Consider the following 11,439-nt stretch of genomic DNA (forward strand, 5'->3'; position numbering starts at 1 on the left):
TCTTTTTTGCCAGGTCTCAAAACCCACTGAGTTCCTCTTACCACTCTTCCATTCAGGAGCGGTTGGCATTATGCTGCATTTAATACATTCAATCATTCATTCAAGTCTTACCATTGAGAGCTTCTGCACCCACAGGCCTTGCAGAACTGCTCCATTTTGCCAGCCCTGCAGAACCGTTCTAGGTCCCAGAGTGCTCTGAACTCATTTGGAAGAGCATTCTGCCAGGCTGGGGCCAGTGCTGAGAAGGCCCTGGAAGAGGTCAGTCCAATCTCATTGACACTGAGGATCTTGAGCTAATTTTGCTTTCTGGATCTGATGTCTGAAGAATGTGAAAAGGGCCTTGCTCAGATGGTCACGAGCACCACCCTGGCCTAAGACAGTCATTGGGGGGGGGGGGTATGTGTGTGTGTCTTGGGAATGCAGCTGGGTTGGTCATCAGCCTAAGAGTCATTTGTGCTCCAGTTTTACGGAAGCTGGCAAAAATCCCAGCAGGTTTCAGCAAAAGAACCCATTGCTGTTTAGCCGGGGCTGCTGGAAGATTCCAGGGAATTCTGACTGAGCTCTCCTTATCTTATTTACGCAATCGGCCTGCAGTCTCAAATCTCTAGTCTAGAACAGGCTCCTTTCCTGCCTGTGCTTGTGGAACAACGGCATGTTTTCTTGACATGACTTTCTTTGTTGTTTTTCACCACACGCAAGAGGGGAAGTTCACAGAAGGTTAAGCAGGGCCAGCCTCGTTCCTGAATAGCAGAAGGCCCCCCAGGTTCACATTCCGCCCGCAGAGGGAGCCCAGCCACCCGGACATACCTAACAATCCGGTCTTGCTGCTTCAGGCCAGGATTTGAATGCACAGGAGTGTCCTTTTTCTGGCTGCCTCATTGTAGGTCAGACGCCAGACAGCGCTTTGCTTTGTAGATCCCCCTCTCTTAGGCCTTCAGCAATTTTGGAGAGAAACATCTGTTAACTTAGCAGTCCCCATCATGAGCACCCCGTTATCTACTGACATTTTTCCTGCCAAATATTTTTAGAAAGCTGGTGGGGGGTTTGCCCAGCAAGGCTTCGGTTTGGCCATTGGCAGTTAGTCAGGGCACGGATGTTTAAGAGCATTGCTGCAGCTGCAGCCGTGGCCCTTTTGCATCTGATTCTGCTTCCTGGGGCAGCCATTTTGTAGCTGGCTATATCAGAATGCCGAAGGCGTCTACAGGCTCAGAAAAGACGGGGGACTGCAGAGTAATGGCAGGATTACCGTTCCCGGGCATCTGCTCCTTTTAAGCACAGTGCCTTCCCAGCAACCTCTTGTGCCAGGGGTCAGTGCTGCTGTCGGCAAGATCCATCGGTAGCCTTGAGCCCAAATTGCAGGTGTAGGGGTGTGGGCTTCGGCTCGGTTCGACTGCCTTGGTGATCACCAAAGCCTGAGGCAGCCAGCACCGCGGAGAGTATTGGGCGGCAGTGGCGCGCAAGCCAAGTGGCTCTCCTCTCCATGTTGCAGTGCTGGCCTCCTGCGTGCTGCTTCGGGCTTCAGGCAGCCGAACCGAGCCAAAGCACACAACCCTGTGCAGGGGTTTGACTCAGGGTGGTGGTGCTGGGAGGAGCTTTTCGCCCAAGGATCTCCACACTGGCTTTTGTGTACATCTGTCATATCAGAGGGGAAGGAAATCCCACTTAATGAAGTCCATTTCTCTGTTTTAGCACAGTGTCCACCCCATGTATAGTTCTTTAGAGTAGTGGTTCCCAACCACCGGGCCGTGGCTCCCTCTCCTCACCCCCCCACAGTAAAAAAACTTCCCAGGCCACAAGCTTGCGGCCTGGCAAGCTTCTTACTGTGGGGGGGGGGGGGGAGAGGGAAGCAGGGCCGCGCGTGTGCACATGCTCTATGTCTGGCTGAAATTGAAATTTGGAGTGGGTTAAAAGTCCCATGCAGACTGCACCCAGGAAAGGACCCTTATAAATATTGGTCGGGATCCCGAGGATGGGATGCCTGCAATTAGATCAGATCTAATTTGCTCTCTGCAGTCTTCCTTGGATCATAAAACGGCAACAAGATTTTGTGTTTCCCCCTGATTGTCGGATGTCATATTGGACTTGAGAGGACGGCAAGGGAGGGAAGTATTCCTGGACTATTTGTGCTTTCGATTTTGAGCTTTCCCCTCCTTTTATCTGGGAAGTTATTTTTTTTTCTGCTCCCGTTAAAAGCATCACAGATTTTGTTGCCCCAAACTTTCCTGGCTGGAAACTTTCGTCCATCTGCACCCAGTTTGCATTTTGGCTGCCGTCAACAATGAGTGTATTAATTTCTTCCTGAGTTGCTCATAACGAAGTCTTAGGCGTTTGCGGTCTGTCTCACACCCCCTTGTGACATCCCCGTGCCTCCTGCTCAGGAGCACTCTGTTCCAAGGCCCTGATTGTGCAGGTCTGCTGAACCAAAGTCCGTGTTTTGCTGGGCCAGACCACACTCCAAGTCAGGGGTAGTCAAACTGCAGCCCTCCAGATGTCCATGGACTACAATTCCCAGGAGCCCCTGCCAGCATCCGCTGGCAGGGGGCTCGTGGGAATTGTAGTCCATGGCCATCTGGAGGGCCGCAGTTTGACTACCCCTGCTCCAAGTGTACCAAAGGGTCCCAGGTAGACCACCAGGAAGAGGACCTGTGGTCCCCTGGTTTGGCCTGCCATTTGAGAGCTAGCATGGTGCAGTGGGTCAGAGTAAGAGCGACGGTTTCGATACTGGAGAACTGGGCTTGATTCCCCGCTCGTCCTCATGCAGCCAGCTTGGGTGACCATGGGCCAGATACAGTTCTCTCTCCGCCTCTCCTTCCTTACAGGGTGCCTGTTATGGGGAGAGGAAGGGAAAGGTGATTGTAAGCCACTTTGGCTCCTTCAGATAATAGAAAGTGGGGTACAAAAGAAGCTCCGCCTTCCGCCCAGTCCAAGATTCATAATTGATGGGGTGCAGAGATTTTTGGGGAAGAGCTCCAAGTTAAGAACATAAGAAAGAGCCCCAGTGGATGTAACTAGTCATTTAGCATCCTGACTCACAGGGGTCAGCCAGTTTCTTACGAGGGTCAACAACAGGCCATAGAGGCCAAGGGGCTCGATGCCTCTGAACTTGGAAGATCCCCTCAGTCATGGATAGACTTAACCTCCATGTCTCTCTCTAATCTCTCTGGCAGAGAATTCCACATTGGAATTGCCCTCTCCATAACGCACCTACTGCCCATCAGCTTCGTTGGATGCCCTTGAGCTCTAGCATTTGGGGAGAGAGGGAACAAGTTTCCCGTCCGCTCTCTCTATCCCATGCATAATTTCATGTCTCCCTTGTGTCGTCTCGTCCCCCCCTCCCCCAAAAAAGTCATTTCCCCCCCTAAACAGAAACGCCCTGGCCTCCTCAGGCTTTCCTCCTAGGGAAGGTGCTCCAACCTCCTCATCTGGGCTGTCCTCCTTGCCCTCTGTATTTTCTGCAGCAGGTGTGCTGGACTCTGGGTGGCTGCCTTATTGGTGCTTGTTATTTCTTGTCCTCCTTTCTCACTGGGACTGAAGGTGGATTGTGCAGAGTGAGTCAACACAGTCGCCAGGTGCGATATGGATGAGGGTGGTCCAACCAACCAGAGATTTAAGAAAGCAGAGCTGAGACAAAGCCTATGTATTTACAGGAGATGTGAAATGATGCAGAAACTGCAAAGTCAGATCTAGCTTCCAGCAAGGTGTATGCCATCGTATAGACCAGACTTCCTATATTGTTATCTAAGCAAATGTGTGACTCATTAGGGACACTATCTGCATAGGAAAGACCTGTTGAACTATTCCGTTTTGCACAGTTTGCAAGAAGCCAGGAAAGTAGGAACCTTCCTAACCGCCTCAGGCAGCCTGTTCCACAAGGCAGGGGCCACCACGGGGAAGGCCCCATGGTACGAGCAGTTGTCACCTCAGTACAGTGATATGCGTTGCTGTGGGAATCACCTTTGCGCTTCTGACTGCTTTCTGGGGGAGGATAATGAGTTGAGCCTGCTCCTTCCCCTGGTGCTGCCCTTCCCTGCTACTGCCGAAATGTTGGCTCCTTTGCAGCCATATTCACTATTCTTAAGATCGCCTCTTCGGAGGCCTTTCCTGTGTGTGTCGCCAGTCTGCTTGGCTTGTCCTTTGGCCTGGGACTGCAGACCCTTAACAGTGTTCTGTTTGTCTTGTAGCCAAAGCTGACCCCTCAGGAGAAACTGAAGCTGCGTATGCAGAAGGCGCTTAACCGACAGTGTAAGCATCCCAAGGGCAGCAGGCAGGGGGAATCCTCTCTCCTTCGCTCTTTCCTTCCTATATTCACCTGTCTCCTTTCCTCCCTCTCCAGTTAAAGCTGATAAAAAAGCTGCCCAGGAGAAAATGATGCAGCAGGAACACGAACGACAGGTAAGTGGCAAGCCCAGATAATCCCTCAATCAGAAGAAAAAGGCCTACTCCGCGAGCAGAAGAAATTGCGCGTGGCAAAAAGATTTGGCAGCAAGAAGCAATGATAATCGTGATCTAGTGAGTGTAGTGGACGGGCTGAGGCAAGACCTGGATGGCTAGATTTGGGTCGGCGTTTGCATCTCTTAACACACAGTCTGGTCACCAATCCCTGCCCTGGATAGCCCCAGCTTGCCTGATCTGGTCAGCTCTCTGAAGCTAAGTAGGGTCCATCCAGGTAATAACAACTGAGGAAGTCCAGGGTCTCTGTGCACAGAGGCCAGCAGTAGCAAACCACCTCACCTTCCCTTTCCTCAACCCACAACAGACCCCCCTGTGAGGAAGGCGAGGCTGAGAGAGCCCTGATATCACTGCTCGGTCAGAACAGCTTCATCAGGGCTGTGACTGGCCCAAGGTCACCCAGCTGGTTGCATGTGGGGGAGTGCAGAATTGAACCCAGCTTGCCAGATTAGAAGTCCACACTCCTAACCACTACACGAAGCAGGCTCTTACCGGGTTTCCAGTTTGCCACAGGCTTGCTGCAACTCAACAGCACATTCCAGCCATGTCTGTGGCAACCCAGGAGGGGAGGGTGTGAGGGCATTGCTCCGTGCAGGCGCCGAAAGTGCTAGAGGGGATTATTTGGTCTGATTTGGTGGGAAGCACAGTTGTACGTTCAAGAGAAGAAAAGTATCTGCAGGTTCTCCACCTCACCAGCCTTGCCAGTTGCTCACAGAATTATCTAGCCCTTTCCAAACCCAGAATTCCACCCTGCATAATGTATCTGAATTGCAGAAGGGGAGGTGTCCTCAGAGCCGAACCCAAGAGACTGTTCACAGTGTGGGCTACTGGGCTTCTTGCCACCGTTTGCTTTTTCCAGAGCCCCTTCAGGGCACTAGTATTTCTCAAAAACATTTAGATCCCCACTTTTCCTTGTGGTTCACAGAGGCCTAACAATAATTTTTGAAGACATTTTCAGTTAAAGCCTAAAATGAAACGGTAAAAAGATGTCTCCCGGTTCAAATCCCATTGAATTCCCTGACAAACAGACAGGTCAAGGAGAGGGGGGCTCTCACCTTTTCCAGGAGCCTGTTTTACAGAATGGGAGCCACGATGGGAAAGGCCCCACCTCTGATGCCAGGAGGGCCACTCCAAGTGAAGAGTAGCCTGATAAACCATAGCTGACACCCAGGGACATAGGAACGGAGACGGCTTTGCCGCCCCCTCTCTTTCGGCTGATTGGCGTCCCGCCTTCTCTCTTCCAGGAGCGAGAAGATGAGTTGCGTGCCATGGCTCGGAAGATCAGGATGAAGTAATGCCTCTTGTGGTTTTCTCTCCATCCTCTCGGCATGAAGCGGTGGGGAGGAGCTTAGCGGGGAGGGGGCCGGCAGAGCACCTGCCTCTTTAACACGCCCCCTTCCCTCCCGCTCTTCCCTCCCCCTCCCGTGTTTTTCTCGGCAGGGAGCGGGAGCGCAGAGAAAAGGAGCGGGAGGAATGGGAGAGGCAGTACAGCCGTCAGAGCCGGTCTCCTTCCCCGCGCTACAGTGAGTATCCGGGACAGAGGGTGTCCTGAGCAGGTGCAGGGAGGGAGCCCCAAGAGGGAGGGGATTTGGAGAACTGTCTCTCCCAGCGAGACTTCTTGTGGGACTTGGGAGCCCCACGTGAGAGACTAGTGCTGTCTTGGCCAAGCACCCTGTGCCCCTTGAGTGCTCCCCATCCAGTGGGTGGGTTGGCCTGTTGTTCTCTCTGGGACGCAACTGGTTGAAGAGTAGCTTTGGCTTAGAGGCATCCGCTGATGTGTCTGTAAACGACGGCTGTATACCCTTTGCACCCAAAAAGCAGTTTCCATTGTAGAAGAATAATGGCATCCTTCTACACCTGCTGCTTGACACAAGTTCTTGGTTGCCATTTTAGATCCACTCTTTAACAGCCGCCACCCTTTTGGTCTGGACGCCTTCCTTTCTGCTTTCTGGCTGTGGTGAGAAACCTCAAACCTTCTGAAGCAGAATCTTGGAAGCAGGCCAGAGATTCCCAGTATGGTCCTCACCCATACTATGGCACCAGCCAAGCTTCTCAGAAATGAGGAAGGGCTTTTATGAGGCCAAACTGCTCATTGGCTGGTCTCATTCAAATGGAAAGGTTTCCTGTGCAGGATTCAGAGTAGTTCTGTCCTCCTTCGGCCTTTCCCTTTTCTCTCCGCCTTCATTCTCTCAGGCTGCCATTCTTCCCTCTTTGGGAGTCTTCTTAGGTTCAGCTCTGCCATTTTGGGTTTTGCACCATCTCCCATGGCAGCCCTTTGTGGGCGGGGCTCACTCACTCTCTCTTGAAATCCCAAGATGCCTCGAAAAAGGTTGGCAACCCCTGAGCTAGGCCAGCTGGCGTGATGCTGGGGACACAGCTTGACCATGTGTGGGTCTGTCTTTTCTGTCTTTCAGGTCGAGAATATAGTTCTTCGAGGAGGTAAGTTATGTTTTTGCTTTCACAGCTTTGTTCTGGGGAAGAGCAGTAGTAGGCCTGTTGGCAGAGGCACCAGAATCCAGGGAACACGGCATTACCCTTCTGTATGACCTTTTCCCCTTCTCTTAAGTCTTAGCTTGAAGCAGAGAAGGCATTTAAAGGGACTTAGATCCCTTTAAGCACCTTCCTCTTCTCCTTGGAAAACAATGGAGGTTGGGGGCACCTTCTTTGGCAACCCAAAGACTTGGATGGTTTTCTTCAAAAAAAAAAGCACCCACTGCTAAGCTGCGAAAATTAGGTCCCCATTAGCTATCATGGAGCTGAAACAATTTGGCGTTCCTGAAAATTTACTTTATTTTTATTTATTTATTCATTTATTCCTTCCCCTTCTGGTACTCCTGGTTCGCGGAAGCTTCCAACATAAAAACATACACAATAAATGTTAAAATTTAAAATCATAAAACAGTCGCTTGAAAAAACATACATCCCATGCAGCTGAATAAGTGACATGGAGCCTGTTGAAGGAATGGTACTTTAAGGCTGACTTCTGTTATCCTTGATGCTCAAACGGCAGGCATGCCTTCATTGGCCCTGGGGTGTGTGTGTGTTTTCCAGACACCTGCGCTGAGCATCTCAGGTAGCCCAAGTCGGCATTAAAGTCATCATGCATTTTGTGTGGGTGGGGGGAGAAGGCAGATGCCGGGGTTTGCACGGACTTGGCTTAACCAAATATTGATGCAATCTCTGAAGGGAGCATCCACCCGACAGTGATAGAAAACCGAGGATGAGAATCCCAGTCTTGACTATTTCCTGCTGCTGACTTGGCCTCTCCTTTTCCTTCCTGACAGGCATTCGCGGTCCCGATCCCGGAGCCCCCACTACCGCCATTAGACTTGGCCTGGGCACGGTGCGTGTACTGGCTACCTCCCTTGGTTCACCGGATCTCCCTCCCTCCCTCCCTCCCTCCCTGTAATTCCACTGTGTAATCACCGTTGTACATTGCTGTTCTTCTGTTTTCAAGATGTTTTAAAATAAGAAAATAAACCCCTGTAAAAAAGTGACTTTTTAAGAGCCTTTGGGCCGTGTGTTAAATTGTTTTTGCTCCCTTTGGAGAAAACTTGCACAGGGATTCCTGTGTTCTGTACATCTGAGCGCCTTGAGGATCCAAGTGTCACTCCACTGAGAGTGCGGTGGCTGAGTGGTAGAGCCTGCTTGGCATGCAGAAGATTGCCAGTTGAAGCCCTGGCTTCTCCAGTTAAAAGTAGGCAGGAGGGGATGGAAAAGACCTCGCTCTTCCTGCGACCCTGGAGAGCCACTGCCACGCTGAATCTCTCTCAGGCAGCTTAGTGGCAGAGCCTCTGCTTGGCGTGCAGAAGGTCCCAGGTTCAATCCCCGACACCTCTTAAAAGAACCAGGCAGGAGACAAGACCCCGTGGAGCCACTGCCAGTCTGAGTAGGCAATACTGACCCTGAGGGCCTGGTGCCAGATAAGGCAGCTTCAAGTGTGTTCAGTGCTGTGCCTCTGGCGACTTGCTGTCGGGGTATGAACACTTCTCTGGGTTAGCACCTGCTGCACCTGAATTGGCAGAAGTAGGGGAGTTTGAGTGCAGTGGAATCTGATGAAAAGCTAAAAAAGCCGGAAGGTATCCTCAAAGGTTATCTAGGCCAACCTGCTCAGAATGCCAGAAATTCATAACTGCCCCCCTCCCCCTCTCCCTGTGACCCCTGCAAAGGAAAGCAGAAAACCTCACGGATCTCTGGGTCAGTCTGGGCTGGAAGCAGATTCCTTCCTGACCCTGAAGTGACAACTGGCTTTACCTGGGTGTATGAGGGAAGGCCACGAAGGCCACGAGCCCACCACTGAGGAACTGCCCTGTCAGGAAGTGCAGCTGAAGATTCTTTTGATTTCATTGCAACCTGCTGGCTCTGGCCCAGCCTTCTGGAGGAACAGAGAATGATTCTACTCCATCCTCTGCCTCATGGCCCTTGAGAGAGAGAGAGAGAGAGAGAGAGAGAGAGAGAGAGAGAGAGAGAGAGAGAGAGAGAGAGGACTGTCATCAGATAAGGCGGGACAGATCCACTGGGTGGCAGACATTTCCAGGTTGACCTGGCGGCTTTCCCCTTCTTCCAAACAGTTGGCTGACAGGGAGGCCACAGAAAAGCCCCTTCTCACTTAAAATACTGCTCTGGCCAGGGGACACAGCCAAGCCATGTGTATTTCTTCTTTACAACTCTGCAGATTTGAGGCCACTGCACATTCTGCAGACAAAACTGGATGCTGTCGTGGAGGTTCTTTTGTCTCCTGTTTCATCTGCACAGCAACCCTGTGCAGTGGGCCTCAAGTCTTTCAATTCAACAACCTGTGTGGGAAACCTTAAATGTTTCTTCTCCATCACAACCCTGTCCAAAGTAGCCCTTTCTGCCTGGGGAGCTGATCTTTATACTCTGCAGATGAGCTGTAATTCCAGGAGCTCTCCAGGCCCCACCTGGAGGTTGGCTACCCCTGGGTTGGAAATATTCCTGGAGGTTTGGAGGTGGGACTTCAAAATCGTACAATGCCTCAGAGTGCAGCCTTCAAAGGAGCCATTGTTGCCTGCAAAGCGGATCATTATACTCTGGATACTCACTGGCAGTCTTCAAGCAAAGGTTGGATACACACTTTTCTTGGATGCTTTAGGATGCTTAGGGCTGATCCTGCGTTGAGCAGGGGGTTGGACTAGATGGCCTGTATGGCCCCTTCCAACTCTATGATTCTACTATGGTAGGGGCTTGCAGGCTGCAGTTGGGAGTGAGTGGTGCAGGTGTGTTCCTCCTGGGCTATGGCCAGGCCTTACCAGCAACAGACAGATCAGCATCAGTCTTGTGAGTCTGGAAAGTGCAGGAAGATCTAAATAAAGAATATTTACAACCTGAAACTGTAAATGGTGAACAAGTAAATGGCTGGAGAGACATGGGAACAGAGGTGACTTTTTCAATTGTGGCCTGGCAAATAAAAAACCAGTATAAAAAAAACCTTACTAAGGTCAAGACTGTTGTGCACAGAGAGACATCCTCTTAGGGTTGCCAGCTTCCATGTGAGGCTCGCTACCCCACCTCCCTCATGGGGAGTCTGCTATGGGGAGAGAAAGGGAAGACGATTGGAAACTGCTTTGAGACACCTGAGGCCCCAGTTCTCTCAGACCCCCCACATCCCTCACAGGTGGTCTGTTGTGGGGAGATGAAGGGAAAAGGTATTTATAAACTACTCTGAGACTCCTTTGGGTAGTAAACAACAGGGTACAATAATCCGGTTCTTCTAAGGAGCAACCATGAAAGAAGCATGTGGGCACATGACTTTTTATCAACAGTGAAAAAATGGAGACAGAAAGAGCAGGGTGAACACCTGTGTACTGTGACTACCCCATGTGTACGGGGATTTTTCAGTGTCTGGCCTAATTCACACAAGAAGAGAAATGATGCATAACTGGGAGGAATTGGTTGCCGTGTAATCTCTCCCTAAGAAGAGTCTCCAGTCTGATTTTCCCTTCACATATCTGAGGACATGGCTCTGGAAAGCTCATCTGTAACCACTATGCCACAATTCCTGAAGGTCAGTCCTCTCCCACACTCAACGAACATTTCACACCACAGGTTCTTGACATCCATATTTCCACATCCATGCCCTCATTTGTCACACCACCACAACCTCCAACACAACACACATTAAACCCCATACCCTTACAGACTAGACAACTCCTCCCCTTCCTCTTCCCACCGTCAAGCTCTAGCGCCCGTTGTAATACTGGATACAATGGGCTTTGCCCCTAGTATTGGAATAATTGGGCCACAGACTGCTTGGTATCCCCCCACCATCACCTTCTGTGTGCTCTGGGTGATGGAGCTGGGCATGTCTCGTAAGGGGGAGGGCAGCTTGCAGTTCTCTCCACACTAAACTAGTAAACAAGCAACTTTCACTAATCTGGAGATTTAGAGTAGCGTCCCCTTCTGCACTTTGCCTTTGCCCCAAAGACTTCATAGCTGATGCATGGGAGGTGGGATAGGATCGCAGAAACTCTCTCCCCTGCCAGAAAGGGGGGCATGCACATTTTTTGTAGTACCATCAAAGAGAGACACAACTGGAAGGGACCCAGATGAGCTTGTCCAACCCCCCCCTCCCAATGCACTTCGGTCCTCTTGCCCACATTAAACTGGCAAACGAGGTATGTTCTGCTCTTGAAAAAAAATGACATTCACAACTGGGTTATTTGTGTGTGTTGTCCCCTCAGAGCACAGCAGCAGTGTGGCAAAGTGGAAGTGCATCCCTAAGGTTTGTCTGCAAGCCCTGCTATGACTTAGCATTAGTTGTCAGAGTTTGAATGTGCAGAAATGTGCAGATAGGTTGAGGGACTTGGGAATGTTCAGCCTGGAGAAAAGGAGGTTGAGAGGGGACATGATAGCCCTCTTTAAGTATTTGAAAGGTTGTCACTTGGAGGAGGGCAGGATGCTCTTTCTGTTGGCTGCAGAGGAGAGGACACGCAGTCATGGGTTTAAACTTCAAGTACAACGATGTAGGCT

General features: G+C 50.9%; 1 protein-coding gene across 11 annotated transcripts in view; it reads left to right on the top strand.

Moving 5' to 3' along the window:
* CLASRP (CLK4 associating serine/arginine rich protein) overlaps nucleotides 1-7,946 on the top strand; it is a 29,853-nt gene extending 21,907 nt beyond the window's left edge. For 7 of the 11 annotated variants that reach the window (XM_077336618.1, XM_077336619.1, XM_077336613.1 and 4 more), the window contains 6 exons: nucleotides 4,182-4,242; nucleotides 4,334-4,392; nucleotides 5,694-5,740; nucleotides 5,890-5,972; nucleotides 6,864-6,888; nucleotides 7,734-7,946. In XM_077336618.1, coding sequence (XP_077192733.1) covers nucleotides 4,182-4,242; nucleotides 4,334-4,392; nucleotides 5,694-5,740; nucleotides 5,890-5,972; nucleotides 6,864-6,888; nucleotides 7,734-7,776 — 318 coding nt within the window. In that variant the 3' untranslated portion in view covers nucleotides 7,777-7,946. Of the gene's footprint in view, nucleotides 1-4,181; nucleotides 4,243-4,333; nucleotides 4,393-5,693; nucleotides 5,975-6,863; nucleotides 6,889-7,733 lie in introns of those variants that run through there. The other 4 variants (XR_013230922.1, XM_077336621.1, XR_013230923.1 and 1 more) reach the window with 4 other exon arrangements.
* The last annotated feature ends 3,493 nt before the right edge of the window (nucleotides 7,947-11,439 follow it).

The sequence above is a fragment of the Paroedura picta genome, chromosome 5 (assembly GCF_049243985.1).
Source record: "Paroedura picta isolate Pp20150507F chromosome 5, Ppicta_v3.0, whole genome shotgun sequence".
In the NCBI taxonomy this organism is placed as follows: domain Eukaryota; kingdom Metazoa; phylum Chordata; class Lepidosauria; order Squamata; family Gekkonidae; genus Paroedura; species Paroedura picta.